The following is a 23,020-nucleotide window of genomic DNA, read 5'->3' on the forward strand; positions in this document are numbered from 1 at the left end:
TCGATGTTGTCTTCAGGCCTTATCAACTGACATTGCGAAAGTCTGGCCGGTATCTCTGACAGAAATTGATTATGATTGATAAACTGACCATAAATGAATAAGCTAGTCCTTTCGTTGGAAAGCCATACATTGTCCCACATTGATGACAGGTGCATGTTAAAGGCCTTTACACAACACTTCCTCAAGTGACAACAGCTTATTGGAGTATATATTTTGATTGCAGTGAACTCCTTTGTTGTCGAGGGTTATATTATACCTCCTTTAAAGTGGGCCTTTGTACTTTGTCCCATACTTTCCTATGTCTTCCCTCTCTACTAAGCTCTGACAAAGAGAAAGTTCCCACACAGTATGGATTATTCCTGCATGGATTAAGTTGTTTGGATGTTGACATGACTAGGACAGACAGGCAGCTGTCTCAGCCTCCATGAGGAAACATGATCTTGTACCTTGGTGGTAAAGAATTATTGCAATGCACAGCAGAGGGTAAAACACACACTTGTTCTGCTGAAGGGTTCGTTTATGTTTTTGACTGTAAGATCCGCTGGTCTTTGCATGATACTGCACGGCCTTTTCGGAAAACACCCCCCATAGCAACAGTTGTGTGCATGAGTTTAGTGTGTGTACAGTATGTGTGTGTGTGAGTGTGTAGGTCGCTGACACACTGGGCTATTGCTGCACGGCACATTCTTGGGGAACAGCTGTGGAATATTTGACCACTGGCTTCATCAGGGTTGTTCAACAACGGTCTCTGTTTTAACATGTTTCTCATTTACAGAGTTGCCAATATTCGAACTTTTATGGATTCTCGTATTAAAATAAACGTAGTCGGCAACCTGTGAACGATGACTAGGAGGAGGACAAAGTCTTCTTACAGCCAAAGCATTAACTTTGTGTGTTTAAAAGTCATTTTGCAAACTTAAACCAGGAGATTACTTTCTTGCTTTATTTCTAAGCTTTTTCACTCAGTTCAGCTGAAACGATGTATGATACAGAAAGCTATTTTAAGAGAGGGAACATGCTGTTGCCACTCATGATCAATGCCCATTGGCACTCATCCAAAAAAAAGCCTTCTGAGAAAATGAGAACTGAAGTATTTAAATCATGTTTGCTGAGTGTGCTGAAACAGTATGGGTTGTATCTAATGTAATGTAACAGTTTGCAGCTAAATATACCACAGGGGTCAACGCTGGTGGTACATGAGTCATTCAGAGGATTCAGTGCTAGTCAACTGTGTTGTGCTCACAATGTTAATAAATGAGATTATGCATACCAAAGCATAAGAGCATTACTTGGTCTCACTCCACTGGGGTTTTTGACGAGCAGATGCCAATTACGCCACGGTGACTTCCCCTCAATGTACAAACATAAATATTAGAGGTATGACACGTCAGCGCCAGGGGTTGCTGATCCTACATTTACATCTTCTGAGACAATTTGAGGCTAATCTGCTTCTTAGGTTCACTGAAAAATGCATTTCTCATGTTACACATGCATGACTTCTGGTTACATAACATCTAATCTGGAGTGCTGCCAGGTGAAACCTCACGGGGTTAATATTAGGAACTGCATAACTGATTTTGGAAGTAGTGGAGAACCGCGACCCAGACTTTAAAGAATGCATATTTTCACCCAGTGCATGTGCCTGCAGCGACACGGTGACAGGCTTACTCAGTATCCAATTACAATAAATAGGTGGTAGCCTAATCCGGAAAAAAAGTGACACTCACTAAAATTTAATTTCTCTGGCTTCTCTTTTGCTTGTTTTGTCATATTGAATATGTGACTTATTTTGTATACATTATTTCCCTTACTTTATAGGGAAGGGTAACTCTATTGATTATTATTTTGCAGCTTCAGACTGCCCTACCCAGACAAAATTACCTATACACATATCAGATTGTTATTCTTGGCCTGTCTCTATACATTTTTGTTAGTGAACTTGGTCAAGCTCATCGTGGTTGTACATTCTGCCTCTTTTTTCTGGGGGCAGAGGAAGTGTTTGTCTTGTGGACCTATATTGGCCTTTTGATAAGACTAGATATATTGTGTATTAAAAAGGTTTTCTTTTTTTGGTTATACTTATTTGTAGCAATTCTATAGGCCTACGTATTAAATATGTTGATTTGTGATGATGCTACATTGTATGTAATGTCTATTTGTTTAACTCATCTTATGGATTTCCTGCTTTCATGATCATCTTATGTGTTAAAAAAAAGAAAAAAAAGGTTGTCTCTTTTAATATGTAGCCCTTCAATAAATATATTTTCTATTTCAGGAGAAGACGGTGTTGCGAGTTCTCTTTTTTTGCCACATTTTTTATTATAGACATAAATGTTCTCTATAGTGTCTTGCATTTCCTGCTTCAAATGTGTATACTTTTATGTCATTGTGAACAATGAATGAGATCATTTCATTTTATTGTGGCCTTTGAGCAGGAGACGGAGTTAGGAAAAAAATATGCTAAAACATGAGGTCTTTGAAAATTAAAGACTGACAACATTTTCATTGATCATCACAAAATCATCTGCATAAACTTAAACGTAATAAGCAGTAACATCACTCTGTATATAACCTGCTGCTTTTTACAGTAACAGTTTTTCTTATGAGATCATTTGTTTTTCCTTTATCACAGTAGCACAACACTTTCAACTTTCAGTCTCCACATATGGTCTAGAGTCACGTAAAGCCGCAAAAAGAGCCAAACAACACACTGCCTTGCACAGCACAACAAGCCACAAGAGAGATAAAGGGTGGGGGTGTGGGGTGTGGGTGGACAATGGGACAATGAGAGTCAGGCTTATTGAGAAGTTAAGAGTGGGAGAGAAGGTGAAAGTTTGTTTATTTGTTTTCTAGAAGAGGAACTTCCTGTTTTGGAGCTGGAGCTTGCTGAGGTGGACACAATAGTTCACTGAGGGCCTGTGAAACCTAATGTATCATACTGGAATTTCATCATTTTAGTACATGCTATAGACTAAAACAGTCATGCTCACCGTTGTTAGCAGACTTCCCAGATTAATCAGTTTATTTATTTTAACAAAAAAAATAATCTGTGAACCATGTAGCTCCTAAAAACAAAGTATGACATTAAATGTGACTCTCCCTGCGATGCCAACTCTTTTTGTTTTAAGCTTTATGTTTATAAGATGAATTATAAACAATTATGATTGTTTTTTCAAACTTGTGTCCAGTGGAATGTGATAGTTCTGATAAATGATGCTACATTATTGACTTATGTCACTATCTGAAAAAAAAAAGTTTTGCAGGACACGCATGATTTTCATGTGTTTGTGGTGGCAACAGTGAAGTGGTTCACAGGGTCTGTCTTGTTCCAGCACCATGGACAGAGTTCTGCCACTGTGGTTTCTCAAAGCCCAGCTGACACAGTAAGAGTCACATTTCTTCATTACTTCATGTCAGGCAGTTATCAAAACAACATTTACATGTGATTTTTATATTTGAAGATGTTTTCCAGCACAGTCCAATGCTGTTGTCATTGTCAAAACGAATGACCTTAAAACTCACCCCCAGAGACTGACCTGCAGCTTCCTGCCATTTCTGTCCTTCCTTCTTCAGGCTGGCATTAATGTTCACAAACATGACATGTCATGGCCTCCAGCTGTTGCAGCCCAACCACCTCAAGGTTCAACATGTTTTAATTCTGAGATGCTTTCCTGCTCAGCTCATCTGTATGGAGTGGGTATCAAGTTACCACAGTATTTCAGTCTCTGGCCTCTCTTACCAACAAACCATTTACATCAGCAAAGCTGCAGCTCATTGAATGTTTTTTTTTTTCATTCACCAATCTAGATAAACACTACTGTTGTGTGAGAAAATCCCAGAGGATCAGAGATCACATTTCCCTCATTCTAATAATTCTTTCATTCTTTCCCTGAGTCAATTAATCCTGACCCGGGAGCTACAACAATATCTCAGTCAAAGTTTCTTTTTTTCTTCTTTTTTTTTTTTTTTTTAAGCTGTGCTCACCAAGTGCTATACAGGTAGTAACAGCTGACATACCTGTATCTGCCAGTCTCTGCACAGTCTGGGCATCTGACGGAGCTCAGGCGTGTTTGAAAAAGATGGCTGCAGGGGGTATCTCCAGACAAAAAATGTTGACAGAGAAGTATGTTAGGAATGAAATGCAATGAAGCAGGATTACCTACTGCTCAGATGAGAGCCCCATTAACACTTGAGTGTTATCACCCATCAAAGCTATTTGATCGGACAGCAAAAGCAGGTCAGTTCGCTGCCACTTTATTCATTAGAACACAGTGAATCATCTGTTGCGATTGTTTCCATCGGCTCCAGCCCTTGTCTGACTTCTTGCATATTCAGGGGTGTGTGTGTGTGTGTGTGTGTGTGTGTGTGTGTGTGTGTGTGTGTGTGTGTGTGTGTGTGTGTGTGTGTGTGTGTGTGTGGACGGTATGTACAGTACAAGCAATCAGAAAGGAACAAGGGGTGATAGAGCATTTTGTACCTCTGTCTCACCCCCTGAGCAAAGTTACCAAACGCTGCATTCTTTCCACAGATCCTTATGATAACACGGGCCGTGCTGCCTTTGAATAGCAGGTAAACTTATTATTATTGTGAGCCTTGAATTCCTGGACCATTCATCCATCTCAGGCCTCCTTTTGAACTCAGAAATGTGTTTGCTTGTCACACAACTGAATCACGCACGCCACTTGCGAGAACTTATTTTCCCTGAAATTATTCTTCACGTACGGATTCTTCACAGTAATCACTTTATTTGCACAGTGCAATTTACTGAAGCACACAGAGAAGGCTATATATCACAGAAAGAGACAGAAGCATGTGCTCTTTTTCAGTAGAACTTTTATTTATTTTTAATTGGCAGATCTCTACATAATGAAATGGATAAATATGTAAATAAATATATTCTGATTTAATGTATTCATATTACACACAAAATGCTTGATACAGAGGTAATCAATATTTGCCATTCTTCATTAGATATCTAACATCATTAGGTCTCCAATGAATGACAAAATTAATTTCTAAATTGTTAAATAGTATATGCAGATAAATAAAGACAAAATACACATGTATTTTAAAGAATAAGTAAAATGATGCCATGTACAGTAGGAAATTCCTGTACATTTATGTTTAAGTCCCTCTCTCTCTCTCTCTCTGCTACATCCCTCTGTGTCAGTGCTGGCCTGGCCTGTCTGCACACCTCTTGTGAGTCAAACACGACCACTGGCACAGCCTTCTCATGTCCTGATACAGCAATGGCTCCTCTCAGTGCTGAGCCACCATGGTCTGGTCTCCATGATCCATGTGTTGAATTTTCCACCCTCTGTTTCCAGGTACAAACAGACATCTCTGTGGTGCTCCGGGCCTTCGTGCATCGGACACATCTTTCAGCAGCCCTTTCTTTCCCTCCCCCCTATCAAAGGAGTGTAATTTGTTCAGGTGCTCGCTGTTCATTCTCTCTCTGTCTCACTCTCGCTGCTTCGACACCCGCATTGTTTAGCGCGAGTTCTCGCTGTGAGCCTCAGAAAATGTGTCGTCCTGTGGATCACCTGCATGCTGAGCTTTCTTGGGGCTCCTGGCCAAAGCTCTGTGGGGTGAAAAGTCGGTCACGTCATTCAAAATAGGATCAAGTGAAGTTGTGAGAGTTGTTTTTTTTTGCTTGTAATTCAAAGCTCACCTGAGGACACTGAGGATGTCGAGTTTATGTTTCTTCTCAGATTCTATGTCAGGGCTGCACACAGAAAAAAAGTACAGTAAAGTTATTTGAAATGCACAGTCACAAAACAATCTCATCTTTACAGGCTCACTAAATGTTTTATGTAAAGAAAATACATCCAATCAGCACTTATTAAGACATATTTGAAATGCACAGTCATTCACTTGAAATGTTTTATGGATGATACATTGAGGCATCCATCGCAATTGCTTTTTTTACACTCAGTAACCTACAAAAAATCTTATCTTTACAGGCTCAGTAAACGTTTTATGTAAAGAAAGTACATCCAATCAGCACTTATTAAACATGAGGCTGTGTCAACCTCACAGTCTGCCTCTTGTCCCTGTCCCCACTGTTTCTAGGTGGTGGTGGCATAATTTGTTTGTCATTTCAAGGAAACGTGAGTGCTTGAGTTGGCCTTTCACTGCCTCCAGACTCCAATAAACTTCACTCCTTGATCGTCACAGCCAATCAGATACAAGCTCGGGTTGAACTTTGTGCACCAGGATTAGATTACTTTACTCCCACAGGCCTTGGGATTGTTTTGATGATCACGCCCTCGGACAAGTAGAACTTAAAGAACACCGTAACAACACATTTAGGGCTAATAATAGCGCTGCTGTGAAATGAGATGTTCCCTGAGACTGCAACCACTCCTCATCCTCTTCAAAGAGAAAACATAATCCCTTTGCTTACAAGGGCCTTTGACTTGATGCCTGACGGCGTGGCTTTGGTTCTGTGCTCCAGCTCCACACTCACCTGTGATGGCAGAAGTTGTTGCAGGACTGATCTTCGGGATTGGCGCAGGCACAGCGGCCAGTGGACCTTCTGCGGCGAGACAGAATGCTGCCCAGTCCATAAAGTGTTGTCTTACTGCAGAGAGAAATGAAGACTCAGTGCAACGTTCATGGTATAAACACTATGCAGACTTTGCTCTTTGATACTTCACACACTCATTTATTCTGTTGAAACAGGGAGTTATAATTCACTGCCTGTCACTGTGTTGTGTTCTATATTATTCTGACCCAGATCTTTCTCATCCTCACCTGGGCGTATTGATCCAGATGATATCCAGGTGGCAGAAGTAGTGACACTCAGAGTCCAGCAGGCTGCTACAGGCACAGCGCTTGGTCCTCACTCTTTGTGTTTGGACATTGTCGCCTGAATCCACCTTGAGCTCATTCATCACCGGGTGACCCAAACCTAATCCAAAACAAAGAGCCACTCACTCAGTGTACATCGCCCACAGCTGAGCCAAAGCAACATGACAGTGGCTTGTCTTTCTTTACTCTATTTGACTTATCTTTAAGATGAAAACATAAAACAATATAAAACATCAACATGTTTCTTTCTTTTTTCCCCCCCTGCTAATCATCACCAATTCATGAGGAGTCCTTTCTTGGCTTTGCCATGCTAAAGTCATGGAAACTCCAACTGGCTAAATCACAAAAGCTCACAAACAAACACATTTAACAAATCCTCTATTATCTTAGTTTAAAAAACCAAAAACAAACATGCATAAGTAGTGTAAGGGTTAGGGGTTATAGTAACACTAAAAACACTGCACCATGCTCCTCACAGGGATCAAACACAAACTCTGTCAACATTGAACAGAGGCCACTGTTGTGTGATAAAAGGAGCCTATTTGCTGTTGGGCCTGCCAAAACATGCATGCACGCTAACATGCAAAGATGGCCACATCGCTTTGTACAGACTGACTGAGATCAATCATAATGTACATATAGATGGTGAGACACAGTCTGCAATCTATCTCTTAGACACCAAAACTGTTATTTTGAACATTAATTTCAAGTAACAAGGATGATGTAAAGATGATAAGCCAGAGATCATGCACATCCCTATGAAACACTGTTGTTGTTTTTAGGTTGTATATTAAACATCAACTCACCATCCTGCATGGAAGCCCAGAGAGTGATGAAAAGAAGAACGCTGGTGTGAGTTGACATGGCTGATCGTAGATGGATGGAGTCCTGTAGAAAGACTGTTATCTGTACAGTTACAGCTGTGTTTCCAGTGTTGTGCTGCTGCTGCTGCTGCTGTTTGTCTGCAGGTGTCTGAGCTCTGTCACTCTTATACTTCTCCTCTCCTCTCTCTCCCATGATGTCATGGTAAAAGCCCCACCCACGGCTGCTTGCCATGGAGCCACACTGTACAACCCCAGGGTGTTTGAACCTGTGACACATTCCAGGAATATCTGCAGCCTCTCCGTGACACCACTGTCACCGGCTGAGTGACATTTACATCTGCAGTTTGCCTTTGAATAAAGAATTGTCTCTTTCCTCTGGCAGTAGATGTGGTTTGAGGAAGGGTTAGAGGGATTACCTAATATCCCTAGAGAGATGGACACTGATGAAGCCTGACATGAATGTAAAAAAAAAAAAATGGTGGAGGAGGACAAAGACAATGGTGATCTGGGAACGCGTGTGGGACAAGATAAGAGAAGAGATGCAACGATATGCTTGTATGCAGTGGTGATGTTTTGAATAGGGTTTTCCCATGGACAGTTTTTCTGTTGGAACAAAATTAATGTAAAATAAAATAAAGATGAATCACTGATATCCAGACTCATATATGCAAATCAGGACCAGAGGCTGGGATTTCATGCACTCAACTAAGGAAATTGTGTTTTTTGTTGTTGGCACTGTTGCTGTTGTTTGTTTGCTTATTTATTTATTTGACCAAATTTTATGGAACATAACATTTTTGGTGTGAATCTTTAATGTAAACAATTTAATTATCTTGGTGTATGAATTTTGTGGGTATGTGCAGTTTATGCAGTTTATGCAGTTTGACACTGATAATGGTGCAGCTCTGATGGCGGAAAATGTAACAAATGGTTGCATTAGTGTTTCACTTAACATGCTAATAAAATCTGAAGATGCATTGTGTAATAAAATAATAATTGCAGTTGCAACCTAGCAACGAGTCAATTTAGATAAGAACTGTGACATCAGTCCGCACAAGGACTGATAAAAGCACTGAGCTGTCTTGCATAAGCATTAATGATGATAAATAAATAAATAAATAAACAAACAAACAGAAAGACTTGTTGTTTGGTTGCCTTGGCTTTATGTGCTCCAGTGATTGTAGTTTAATTAAACTTCCATGAATACACTATAATGGCAAAAAGTTTTCTTACATAGTAAATAAATAAGATGCATGTGTTATAATTCATAAGATCTTTGCAAAGTTTTGACTTTTTCAATTAAAAGGCCTGATTAATTAGCTATAATGTAACAAATGACAAAGGTCTCACCAGCCTTTTTTGATGAACCTACAGCGCAATGATCTGTTGAATCTGAGACTCACATAAGCTTCAGTGAGCTCTACCAAGAGATCCACTTTTTAAGTCATTTTATATAATTGTGGAGGATTTACAGTACCAGGGGCTCACCTTGGAGGATGCAGCAGACCTGGCCCAAGACCTTCGTCAATGGGGGGCCCTGGTGAACCTGATCGGCTCCAGGCACCGTGACGACCCCGTTGAGTGAGACTGGGTCCTTGCATCGCAAGAGCAATAATAATAATAATCGTTTTGAGTCACTCTCACAGCTCTCATGAAACACCACCACCCACTGCTCAGCCCATAACAGCAGATTGAGTCATGCTGGGAAACATAATGTACAGCTGACAGTTTCAATTGTTTCCTTCAGAAATTGGTAGAGACCCAATCCAGAGCTAAAACAAGACAGTGATGTAGGCTTCTGATATTCAGTTTACAATAGTCTGCAGTTAAAAGTAAAAAAAAAAATCTCAATTTATTGCACTTCTCAGTCCTATGATAAGACAACACTGGATGGGTAAAACATATTTTACTGCAGCAAGACAACATTAGACCAGATGTACAATAGGACTAGGTACTCAGCTGTGCAAGTTAAGTTTCCCCTTAGTATCAGAACCAAAACAGGTTTTGTCTAGTGGCTATAAACACAACTTCAACTGAAGTCAATGCTCCTCCATCTCTCCAACTGGTAGCCAACAGACTGACCATATCGACCTAAAAGGTGACAGTATTGTAGCTGTTTGATGGACAGTTGTCGTGCATGAAACTCCAGAGCTGAATGAATTGATGATTCACCAGCCATTATTCCATTATGGCTGGTGAGTCCTACACACAGATAAGCAGATTGCTCTTCCTTGTCCACTGTCCGTCAGGCTCCCATGGTCAAATCCCACCCACATGGTGCCCAGTCAGCCATGCCAGAGTCATGGAGATAGCCAAATGGCAGCTCTTATTCATGTAAATACAGTACCTTCAGATTACATATCATATTAACTGTCATCATAATTCCCCCACAAGGTGATCATCAGTGTTATCTGATGGTGCAAGACTGCAAGCGCTCCCGTGAATATGGAAATGTGGAGTACATTGGTACATTGGTAACATTGGTACTGCCTCTATACAAACTGATGATTTTTGACCAAATGAAACATGCAACCAACCAGTAATAAACAGTCATTTTGTATTCCTTTGTGATCATTACTATAAGAGCAGATAAAACCTAGTATTCATTTGTCATAAACTCTTCAGTCGCCAGTGTTGAACACAGAACAGTGCTGCCACTGACATACAACACTATTGTTTATAATACTTAAATACATCTGCTTTGGGACCTTTAACACACATCACTTCAGTCTGTCTCTAAATCTTTTTTCCTCATCCTATAAGATGAACAGTTAGAATTAGATCATTCAATCTTCCAATTTTTCAATGTCCAACACATCATCTGCTGGACTTCCGGTGTGTGTGTGTGTGTGTGTGTGTGTGTGTGTGTGTGTGTGTGTGTGTGTGTGTGTGTGTGTGTGTGTGTGTGTGTGTGTGTGTGTGTGTGTGTGTGTGTGTGTGTGTGTGTGTGTGTGTGTGTGTTGGGTAGTATATTTACCCCCCACACGCACATAAAGATGTGTGGAATGTGTGACACTGTGATAAGATATGCCACACACACTGCCATCATGATAGCAAAAACATTCTTGCACCAGAGGTTAGAAGTTCAGTTCCCTCAGGAGCGCAGATGTGCCACTCTCCACAGGCATCGCATCACATTTGTTGGCCCCATCACTGAGAAGATTAACGGAAAGAAAGTCACAGAGTCTCTTTTTATTCAGCCACATCCCTTTCTTTGTCTATGCACAATTCTGCCAAGAAACAGGTGTTTATTGTTAGTCAGAGATGTTAACTCCTCATTTGACTCCTTAAAATATATATAGGTATAATCTCATACTATCCAATCTGGCTCTGTTGTTGTGAGCATGTTCTAGGTTTTGGAGAAAGAAGATTTACTTACCAAACTGTTCTTGATATACACAGGGTCTCTAAAATAACAAGTGCCTCCTTTGTACCATTTTCTATGGAAAGTCAAGTCACAGCAACTATCAACCTTTTGCTTCTTGTCAACACACTTGCCTGCTGTGCTTGAGTAAGCTTTATGTAATCCGTGTCTTGCTGTTCTTGTAAACACTGTCGTGCAAAGGACCAGTGGGAATGAATCAGACATAGGGGATGGGATGGGATGGGACGGGGTGGGAGCGATACACTTTATGTGTATAGTGTTTTATGTATTCATAGTTTTATATTCCCCAACAAACACAGTGACAATGACACTCCAGACTGATCAACAAGTGAGATATCATAAAGATGGAGGGTATAAAGTCAGACGGAGCCTTAAATGACTGTTTATGTAACAGAAACTGGTCTTCACAGGAAGCTGAATTATAGTATGAATCCACATTGACCCATTTAGCTTGACCTTTATAGACGGGGCATCTAAGTTTATGTTGGCACAGGAATGATAAGGTGGTGACTCAGCTCAAAACAAGACCTTTGTGTGAAGAAGCATCTCCTGTTTATAACTATCTTGTCTATCTCAGCTGTGTAGCAGTGGAAACTTTCTATCAATACCTTAGGAGTTGGTGACTTACTGAGGACATCTAGTGGCAGCACTGAAGACATACAGCCATGGATGGATGCTCCGACAAGAACTTCCTGAGGTTAAGTACAGCATGATCTAGTCTGTCCGGCCCAGTTCTTTTTAAAATCTCTGTCTTAAGACTTGAAATCAAATATATCTCTTTAAAAATCTTAAGAAATACTAGAAGTAAGACAAAAGAAAATAGCAAAAGCATTTCTAAAAACCTTTGTAAACACACATTTAAAAAAAGCTCACGTTAATACATACGCCACTGTAAAACCGAACATACCACAAACCTTTGCCGAAGGCCAGCTCAGACCATAAGGTTAATAAAAAACAAAAAATATCTAACAAACATCACAGAGCAAGTACCACAACTAACGCCATACACTTAACAGTACATTTACTTGAATTCTGTTCTCAAGTTTCTGTAGTATTTGAGTATTATTCAGGAAAATTCTGAGTTTTTCTTCACAAGTCAAAGATTGTACTTTTGACTCCTCAAAATCAAGATCACATGTCAACCCCTACACTGTCATTCATGTTGTGCTGCTGCACCCAGAGCTGTGTCTTAACAATAACTACATTAGAAAAAGATTCTCTTCTAGAGAAGATTCTTCACAAGAGCAACACGGCTGAATGTGAAGTTCATGCTATGCGTTTTCAAATGTGGACTTCACATCTTCAGTTAATATTCTTTTTGTTTAAACGTTTTGCTGTGACCAAACTTAATCACTGCCTAAAAAGGAGAAATACAAAAACAACAGATACTTTTGTTGATTAAGTTCTGTTTTTATATGGCAATTTATATCATCTTTGTAACATATCCGAGGGTTCTGCAAATGCTTTGTGGAAGACTATATGAACTTGACAGAAAACATTAACTGTTTAATACTTGAGTATTTTGATTTTGAAAATACTTAAGCATGCTTAATTCAAGCAAAAAAAAAAAAACATTCACTTTTATTGGAGTAATATCTCGCCAAGAGAATCTATACTTTGAATTATATGAAGGTGAAGTATTTGAAGCCGTGTACATTGTCCACTCCACCTCCAATCAGACAGCACAATTAGTTGTTCACTATCATCTTTGAGATATATTTGTGACGTTGTCTTTGTCCATGTTCCAACTTAACCCAGTTAGGTTGACCAGGAAGTGATTTAATGTGTTGAACATTTTGTCCTAAACCTCCCCCACTCTGTAAATTTTATAGAAGATTGTCATTCAAAGTAGTGCTATGGTTTAATGAAAGAAAGGCACAACCTGAAAGGAGTCAGGTGCATTTTTTTTTATTTCTTCAGTGACTAGAAATTTTGCTGTGTGAAATCTGCAGGGCACTTTATCCTCCAGTACCAGCCAAACCCAATCCCTCATCTTTGTCACCAATTCAAGTCACAATAACATCATGAAAAAGACACAAATGTAACAAAAAAGTTATTTTCCAATAACAAAAAGTAAAAAAAACAAAAAACAAAAAAACAAAACAATGATCATTGTCATCAAATAACAATAAATAAGGAGCGCTCTTCCCTGTACAGAGATATATTCTAATCTAAAATCTTTCATAATAAAAAATAGATCTTCAGTGCATTTCCTCTGACACGTTTCTGCTGCTCCTTCAATATGTCTGCAATGCAACCCTCGCTTACCCTGGCATAAAAGCAATGGCCTTTATAAACAATCTAAACATCAAATATTAACCCTTCTGAAAAACACAAAAAAGCAGATATAAAATTTCACAGCCTTCTCTTTGTCTGTCTGTACTGTACATGTCAAAAAGCAAACCTGGACAGAAAAGGCACAAGTAACTATAGTTTGAGTAATACTGGACAAAATCTGGACAAACAAAAATGGAATTATTTTTCAGTAAAGATTTTGGTCATTTACAACTTTATTCATATTCCTTTTACATATATTTAAACAGACATTAAGATTACCGGTATCAATAGAGATACAGGAGGGATATATCACTTAATTTCCCGTTCATGTAAATGGGATATTATATAATGGTGTGTGTGTGTGTGTGTGTGTGTGTGCGTGTGTGTGTGCTTGTGTGTGTGTGTCTATATATATACATATATGTACATACATAGACACACATACATACTGTGTGTATATACATACTGTATGTATATACACACATATACATGTATATGTGCAATTTATATAGAGAGATTTACAGAAACATCATTTTCACAAAGAAAAAAGTGCATTTTTATAACAAACCTGAATGTTGCCAAGGAACAAACATTTAAGTTAACAATAGTATTGAAAACTGTATAAAAACAAAGCAATAAAAAACAAGACTAGTGTAGCAACCAATAAAGCAAAATGGGATGCACGATGCATCAAGGTGTAGACACTGTGTTAAGTGCTCTGGTCTGTTCTGGCTGAGTCTCCTTTAGCTCCTTTCTCCACCAGATCGTTACCAGATGGTGGCTCCTCCCCTTCTGGCTGCTGTCCAATGACATGCGACGCTACAGGGGCTGCTTGACTGAGGGCCGCTCTCCAACAACTGTCTCTGACGCAGCGCTCGGTGGTCTCAGTAGCGGGCCTGTAGGTGTGTGCGGAGCTATGTGAGCTGCCATATTGCTTTGAGTCTGTGGTCTCCAACTCCGGTTTGGAACATGTCAGTGCTGTGCTGAGACCGCACCGCCCTGACAGGCTGGTTCCTGCTGCCTGGTGCTCTGACCAGTGGTCTCCAGGAGTCCTAAGCCCTTGAGTTCTGGGGGTCCCGCCCCAGTATGATTCAAACCTGGCCAGAGACGGCCCCTCAATGGGGGGGGATGTTGGGGATGATGGGGTGGTAGGGTGGGACCTGGGTCTGGCCTGTACCATTTGGATTCCTCCGATGGGGATCATCAGATAGGGGACCTTGGCTTGTTGGGAGTGCATGGGAAGATGGCTGAAGATGTTGTCTGCTGCTTGGTGGCCAGGGAAACCCTCACAGGTAGAAAGACGGAAAGGAGGTGGAAACAAGCCAGCCTCTGGCAATGTTGGCCCTTCACCTGCTGTGCCACTTTTCACCTGTAGGGGGAGCAAATACTTCATAATTACATATCATGAATTTGCTCTGCTAGAACACAAGGTACTGTACACTGAGATCTTTCTGGGAGGAGAGTGCAGAGTGGATCCTGTCTGATAAACACATCTTTGCAGACCTAGAATAGAAAGACTTACTGGTTTGACATGACTACCCTTTGTACTGGGACTCTCCCACGGCAGGTATCCAGCAGTCCTGTGCTGTAAACCAAGCAGCGAGGGGGGGGTCCAGGCTTGTGATGACCGGTAGCAGCTGGGCGAAATGGGACGAAGAGGAGAAAGGGGTCTGATGGGAGATGGTCCTCTTTCAGGGGAGGGCGAGACATGTCGACTGGGCGAGGACAGCTCGGTCCTCGGGGAGAGGCTGTGTATGGGTGAGGACAGCTCCAGACGAGGGGAGAGGCTGCGGCTGGGGGAGCAGCTCTCACTGCTGGGGGAGAAGGCTCGTGGTGACGCCTTCCAGCCTCGTCGAGAGAACAGCGCTCTCCTGCTGCCCGGCGAGGCGGCCCGCCTGCTGGGCCACACTCCCCTCGGGGAGCGGTCCTGACTGGGGCTCGGACTGAGGCCTGTGGGGGGCTCGGGGTCAGGGGTGCCCTGCTGAGAGTGCCGACTGCAGCTGGACCGTCCTCCGGTCGATAAGTGGGTGTCTGACGAACAGGAGGACGGTGGGTCGTCATGGGATGCGGACTCCTCTTCCTCTTCCTCATCATCATCGTTATCATCGTCGTCCTCGGACTCGTCCACGTCAGAAAACTGATGTTCTTCCTGCTCCTCGGAGCCACACACACGTTCATCACTTCCTCCTGCTTGTGCAGACACAAACAAAACCCACATATTCTTTAGGATTTCATCTGTTTACATAAAGATAATGAAACCCCTTTACCAAAAAGGGAACATTTCTCACATTCAGAAATACAAAAACACATTGATGAAACAATTTTCAAGAACAAGCAGAGAGGACAGAATTGAGAACTGAATCTTTCTGACAAACCTCACCCACCACCGATCAAAACCAATGTTATAAATAGACTGAGGATGAAAAGACCGGAATTTAATTGAATAGCACCATGCCTCTATTCACAAACTATCTCCACAGCCTTGTGAATGGAAAGATGGTTTAAATGGTGTGTCCTTGGTTCTGGTGAGTGTAGTCTGTCAGCAAGAAAGAGACGGCAAGAGGAGGGCAGGAGAGGTAGGTAGGCATGAGATCGTGAGGCGACGGGCTTTGACAGAGGCGGGCAAGGACATAAGTGTTAGAATGGGTATTGTCATACGCCAGTAAGGTATCCTTGGGGACAAGGTAAACTTGATGTAACCACAGTGGCATGCTCTGTGTTCTTCATTTATTTTTCTCAAAAAATGTTACACTCTTTCTTATGCAAGGCCAAAGGGAGAAGAATAGAACATGGTGTTGCATAAGCTGTCAGTGCTGAGCAACTACAATTCACAAGTTCATCCTGCTGTGTACCAATATTTCTCTGCAGTAGCAGGGAAATATGTAAGATTTCCTCCCATTCCCCACGTAAGTACCTGTTTCCTCGCTCTCAGGCTCGTCCAGTGATGACTCAGACACTCCCATTGCCTGGCATTTCTTCCCGTGAGCCTTTGACTTCATGTGTTTAGTAAGGTTTCCTGGGGAAGAACAAGAAAAGCACATTAAATTGGTTATTTCAAATAACCGAGGTAGAATGTGATGTGATGTGAAAGATAGATAGATAGATAGATAGATAGATAGATAGATAGATAGATAGATAGATAGATAGATAGATAGATAGATAGATAGATAGATAGATAGATAGATAGATAGATAGATAGATAGATAGATAGATAGATAGATAGATAGATAGATAGATAGATAGATAGATAGATAATCCCCTCTTACCTTTGGTTTTGAAGGCAAAGTTGCAGTGTTTGCAAACGTACGGACGGACATCGGTGTGTGTTCGGATGTGCTTTTTTAGCATGCTGGGCTTCTTACAGCGGATGCCACACTCTCCACATATGTACTTTCCCCTGCCGCGGCCCCGCACATAAACATACTCTTCATTGGACTTATACCTAAGACAGAGCAGACAGATAAGAGGTGTGGCTGCCACAAAAATCACAATTTAGGGTTACTTTCATATATAGACCTGATTTCATTACATGGTAGAATTTAGCAGCTGACTGCACAAACTCGAAGGACCAAAAATATCAGCCTCTTTAGCTGGTAAATGCTCCACAGCTAGAAGAGAACCGTTACTGTCTGCTGTTTGGTGGTGGGTGGGTAACATACAGTGGTTTCGCAGAGCTCTTTCACTGAAAACAACTGCATGGAGGAAACAAGGTTGAGGACAGTGGAATTTGCAATGTGAAGAACCAGAACAATGCACCGTGAGATGTTAAATGCTTTGTGTAGGACACCGTCTGTACATTACACAGTCATTTGGCCTATTGTTCTTATAAAAACATTCATTAATGAAGCTTTAACTAAAAAAGGTTGAATGAGGATGTGGGTTTGTGTGCAGCACAAATATATGCACACGTACATCCGTGCACACACACACACACACACACACACACACACACACACACACACACACACACACACACACACACACACACACACACACACACACACACACACACACACACACACACACACACACACACACACACACACACACACAGAGAAGCTGGGAAACAAGGCTTTCTTTATGGAGGCGGGCTGGGGAAGCCCCACCAAAACCCCAGCAGCACTGAGTTCCTGGGCTGTTCCCTCCACTACACCCTGGGCACACAGAGAATACCAGCTATTCTGCTGTGATCGGGCGGCCCTGCCAACAACAGCAGCAGCAGCATAAGAGGGGGAAGGGAAGCCTGGCTATGGCCGACAACCGAAAATAGATCCTATATATAAAAATCAAGCAACACATTTAGTTCTAGTCTATAAAAACGTTGTTTATACTCAATCCTGATGTTTACCAAAAGGCTATTTGCGGACACAGTGAACCACAGACGTTTTATATCCGAATGAATTGTCCTCTATGAAAAACTCCATCTGCTCCCAATACTCATGAAGAGATGTGCAATCCATTCTGAATTGTAAATATCCGATGCGTTTAATTACAGGATGTGCACCACATCTATGAGAACCCAGGTTGTGAATGCTCCCTGTTGTGTAACAGAACCAGCAATGGCAAATCATGACAAACTGCTACACAACTGTAAAATAGTCTCAACAGTGACATTAGGTTTGTATTCATTGAGGGGGTTTGCTAGTGTTTACTGGCATGAATTTCTTAGCTACAGCTAAAAATACCTATCCACATCTCAGGAAAAACAAGGCAGGAGCTGCACTTCACACACTGAGCAGTAAATCAGCAGCACGTCTCTCAGTAAACTCAACTGTCAGTCTGTCGAGGCTTGTGCTGTGGCTATACGGCCACCGCGGCAGCTTGGTGAAGAGAATACCACTTCCAACCACGCCACTAAATTACAAAGAAGAAAAAACTGAATAACGTTAGAAGACATTACAGATAGTGCTGAAGCATTCTTCAGTCACAATTTGGACCGAGAGGAATATTTTCATCTTTTAGACACATGCTGTAAACTCTGCTCACAACAATGACAATGTCCATTTCACCATTCTGGTCAAAGTGTTATTAAGGCTTGGCAGTGTAGACCCCTTTCACCACAGAAATCAGAACGCAGCAGGAGACAGTTAGGAGGAGTCGGCTAACAAATTTGGGGTGACTGTGGCTCAAGAGGTCAGAAGGTCAGTGGTTTGCTCCCCAGCTGCTCCAGGCTCTGTGCCTAAGCATGCTTGGGCAACATAGTGAACCCCATGTTGCCCCTAATGGCTCTGCAACCAGCCATTTGTGGGTGTGTGCATGAATATGTGAGTAAATGGGTGAATGTGGCAAATATCGGCCCATTCACTGACAGGGATTAAAGCTCACGTTCCACAGACTTTTACTGCTGCCAAGAAGGAGCAGCTATGCTCGCTTAATTGCTGAGATTTGTGTTATTGAGAAAAAAGCTGCCTTGATCGCATATCTGTTTCTTTAGCCGTGTAATGGTAATGAACTCTAGAGAACCCTGCACCTCTCTTTCTTTAAGGACATTGGATCAGGAATGAAATTGCACACGTCACTGGAACAAAACCACAGCTACATGCTGCATATTCATAAAAAGTTTTCCAGAACAAAATTAGTGGCGCAGTCGTGGTTTCAAAATGTTGACAAAAGGGAGATAGGGATAATGAGTCCTAACAGAGTCAAGGTACAAAACATTCAGCTGTGTTGTGGAGTGAGTAGCAGCAACATTTTCGTGCATGGAGAAAATACAGCAGGACATCACGATGCACAAGTACACAGGGGAGGCTGAGAGTGAATGAAGAGAAATAATAATACATGGGTAAGTAAAACTGGAAGAGCAGCCAGAGTGAAACAGGCAGAGCGGATAGAGGGAGAAGGGCTGTGATGGAGACAGACGAGGGGTAGAGGGGAGAGAGCTGTAGGCTGTAATGAAAATGTACTTCCTGAATGTGCGCAATGAGTGTCTGCGAATGATAAAGACTGGTAATTAGTGCCTTATCTACTGTTAAGCAGACAACTCGTTCACGCTCAATCTGTGCGCACATGAACACAAAACGCAGGCCTTAATGTGCAAGTGTTGATGCACAGACGCAACTACTCTAAAGACACACACCAGCGTCACAACACACTGTCTGAAAATCTGTAATATCACCTCACTAATAACTTTATATATTCCTCGTCGATCAAAAGGTAACCCAGTGCTTTGTTTTTCATTAATCGACTCTCATTAATAAAACTTTTGTACCAGTCCCATACAAATTTCCTCTGCCCTTTTTCTCTTATCTGTTTCTTCCATCTCTTCAGTATGAACAGTTCGATACAGAATGAGCTGCTGAGGAATTGTTCAGCTCTGAACACAGTAAACCTGGGAAAGAAGGAGACAAGCTGCACTGGAACAGATCACTCACACATTCGCGGAAAGCACAAACACGTGAACACGGAGATGTGTGCAGAAACGTGTCGAGGTTTGAAGACAAACACACAAACATGACAGTCACAGCCATGGTTCTGATTACTTGCACATTGCTTCACACTGTACCTCTGTCTCTTCTCAGTAACTTGTGTAACTGTAAAAACAGGTATTAATGAGAGTCTCGCAAACTGAAAGTGGAGACAACATTTTCCCCATCCCTCTCTCTCTCTCTCTCTCTCTCTCTCTCTCTCTCTCTCTCTGTCTCTCTGTCTCTCTCACACACATACACACACACACACACACACCAAATTAGCACTTCTAAAACACAGACATCCATGCCAACACTAAGAGGAAAAAGCTTGGCTGCAGGTACAAATGAAGTCCCTGCGGGCTCCACTGCCTCCCATCTGTTACTGTAATTCTCCGTGCAGCTCTCTTGACAGCACTCCATAGTTTCTGTGTTTGATGTCGTCAGGCATTGGTTTGTGACAGAAAAACAGATCACTCGTGTAAAGAGGCGCTACCGTCATTCCCAAATATTGAATTTTGAATTAAAAGACGTGCATTTTCACGGAAGTCGCCCTCATGGTTCTTACCCGCCTTCAAAGATGCGAACACGAGGGGGCTCGCCCTGTTTGGAGGTGGAGGGTCCTTCCTCTTCTCTCATCTCTTTATTCTCCTCCTTCTTGGGCTGTGGCTGATCCTTTACTTCAGTGAGGGTGCTGGGTGGGGTGGCATGTATCTACACTCATGACACACAGTAAAATTCAAAACAACTTAAAATAAAATTGTAACCATTTTCATTTAAAAAAAACGTATCCACTGGTTTAGCAGTAGTCTACTATAGCATTGTTGCACTCATGAGATACACAGCAGAGCCATAGATATTGTCATTATTGTTACCCACAATTCAACTCTGCCTCTAACAGTCTGGTCAGAGATATGGGTGTGTTGCTGGTAGTCTGGAGCCTGTAGCCTCAAGCGGAGATGAGGAGCAGGCTACAGAGGTCTGGTTGGCTCACTTCTCTCTAACTCCACACCCCCCAGATCAGATATTTTTCATTTTTAAACTCCTGCCTCAAGTGATATCGACTCAAAATGTCGACAGTTTATCATATTTTGCACAGCTCCCTCTGGAACCTTTTCCACATATCCAGTGGTACTTTCTAAGCCCTGTAAACAGCATATAAAATAGGCGGAGTTCCCCTTTAAGCACACAAAACCCACGTATTAGTTAAAAATAGTGCCTGTTTATCAGAGTCAAAGTTCAGTGAGAGTGTATTGTGGTTATGTTTACCTCTGACACACGTGGGGTCCTGCTAGTTGTAAGAGCCAGTTTGCCTTTGGCCGGGGTTGGGGCTGTGGCGATGGTGTAGGTCTCTGTGCTGTGCTTTTGTTTGGAGCAGAGCAGAGACAGGACGACCTTAGTGCTGAGCCCAGGCAGGTTGGGGTTGTGAGCGCTGACGCTCCAGGTAGAATAGACTGAGGTGCGGGGATCCCTTTGGGCAGATGGGTTAGGTTTGACATAGTTCAGGTAGCACCAGTTGACTGAGGTGGAGGTGTTTAGGCTGGGGAATGAAGGGGTGCTTGGTCTCTCAGCCCCCTCCTCCACAACTGGCACCTCTTCCTTTTTTTGACTTGACGTCTTCTCAGTCGCCTTCTCCTCCTCCTCCTTTTCCTCCCTGTTTTGTTTCCTTGGTAGTTGCTCCTGCTCTCCCTCCTCTTTCACAGTTGTCGCCTTCACCCTCTCCGGCTGTTTCTTCTCTCCCTCTTCCAGTTTTCTCCCAGTGTCTTTAGATTCTTCCTCCTCTCTTACCTTCTCCTCGTCGTCGTCGTCATTGTCCTCCTCCTCCTCTTCCTCTTCCTCTCCTGCCTTGTGCTGCTCTCCCTCCTCTTTTACCCTTTTCTGTTGACGCTGAGCCTCTGTGCTGAGCTCCAGGCTGGCTGCCGGAGAAAGCATCCGTTTACTTCCTCCGGCCCCCAACGGGCCGTATCCCTCCCCAGATCCTGAGGCCAGCTCGGCCGGCAGAGAAAGGGGAAGAACAATGTCTGGGGAAGGGACCTTCAAGTAGGACCTTTGCAGCTTTTCCCGCTCCACCTGGCCCATGACGACCATCGTTGTGCAAGAAATTGGTTCCTGTGAGCGGGTGGAGGCCAGGATCTGGGACAGGGTGGTATACATGGCACTGGCGTAGGTGGGTATATGGGTCTGTAGGCGCACTGGCACCACGAGGGACACTATTGGTGTGAGTTGTGCCAGACATGTGGCAATGACCGGCCTTGGATGGTGGTAGGAGATTGTTACAAGGGACTGGTCAGAAGACATGGAAGAGATGGAGGGTCTGCTCTCTGTAGTGGGAGGGGAAGGAAGATGTGCGGTAAGTCTTGAAGGGACAGGTAAGTACACAGCCTGACCAGTTCTAGCCCTTGAAGAGAACTGGAGGGGAACTAAAGTTGGAAGCTGATGGAGTGGTATATCCAACTGCTCTGCCATGTGGATCTCCGCTGGGTGTATTTGTATGTGTGGAGGTCCTGATTGTGAATGTAAGAAGGCTCTGTGGATGATTTGGGTGGACAGTACTTCAGATATGGTTGTGGTGCCAGGGAGTAGCTGGGAAAGTGATCCCGGGGCGAATGCCTGCTGGCCTCTGGGGTGAAAGGGGAGAACATCCTGACGGGGAGCGAAGATTTGTGGCTGTAACATCTGCAAGGCTTTCCCTGTGGCTTCCAGGCTGAACCGGGGACTTGCCTCAGTTGAATAGGGAGGAGGAAGGATGGCATGGGACGGCCCGGGCTTTGGACTCTCTGCTCTGGACAACTGACCCATGCCGGCCCCCTCCTCCTGCTCAGGCTCCCCCAAGGTGGCGTGCTTCACGAGGAGACACTTTCTCCTTTCTTTCCAGGATGATGTAGACTGCTGAGGCGACAGAGACCCATAGTCAAAGGATTTACTCCTGGTCTCTGAGATCTGCTCTGTTTGCTGGGGGCTGGCTGGGGTCTGCTCTGAGGCCGAGCGCCTCATCTCCTTGTGGCTTTGGTGGTGTTGGTGGGAAACGGGCGGCACCATCAGCATCTGGGAGCTTTGGCTACTGACGGTCCAGATGGCGGGCTCGGATCTTGCTGGGTCCTCAAAAGAAGCAGAGAGGCTTGAAGCGTGGGAGATGTTACTCTCTTGACTGGGGCTGCGAGACAGAGATGCAGACTCGAAGCTCGATTCCCCAGAGGACTGGGCTGCCTCTGTCAGACGGAGTCTCTTCTTCTTTGGTGGCAGCTTCTCTGCAGGGAGCTGGGCCAGGGTCTGGCTACGCTGAGGCCACTGGAACTCCTCCACTCTCTCAGCCTCCT

The 23,020-nt window shown here is 42.9% G+C and overlaps 1 protein-coding gene across 2 annotated transcripts in view; it reads right to left on the reverse strand.

Annotated features, from left to right (window-relative positions):
- Window positions 1-12,891: 12,891 nt before the first annotated feature.
- hivep3b (HIVEP zinc finger 3b) overlaps window positions 12,892-23,020 on the reverse strand; it is a 44,618-nt gene continuing 34,489 nt past the window's right edge. For both annotated transcript variants that reach the window (XM_083989740.1, XM_083989741.1), the window contains 6 exons: window positions 20,973-23,018; window positions 20,272-20,417; window positions 16,566-16,741; window positions 16,214-16,315; window positions 14,822-15,486; window positions 12,892-14,668 (listed from right to left, as the gene is read on the reverse strand). In XM_083989740.1, the coding sequence (XP_083845866.1) occupies window positions 14,009-14,668; window positions 14,822-15,486; window positions 16,214-16,315; window positions 16,566-16,741; window positions 20,272-20,417; window positions 20,973-23,018 (3,795 nt within the window). In that variant the 3' untranslated portion in view covers window positions 12,892-14,008. The remainder of the gene's footprint in view (window positions 14,669-14,821; window positions 15,487-16,213; window positions 16,316-16,565; window positions 16,742-20,271; window positions 20,418-20,972; window positions 23,019-23,020) is intronic.

Source organism: Trachurus trachurus (assembly GCF_905171665.1).
Source record: "Trachurus trachurus genome assembly, chromosome: 16".
NCBI lineage: Eukaryota > Metazoa > Chordata > Actinopteri > Carangiformes > Carangidae > Trachurus > Trachurus trachurus.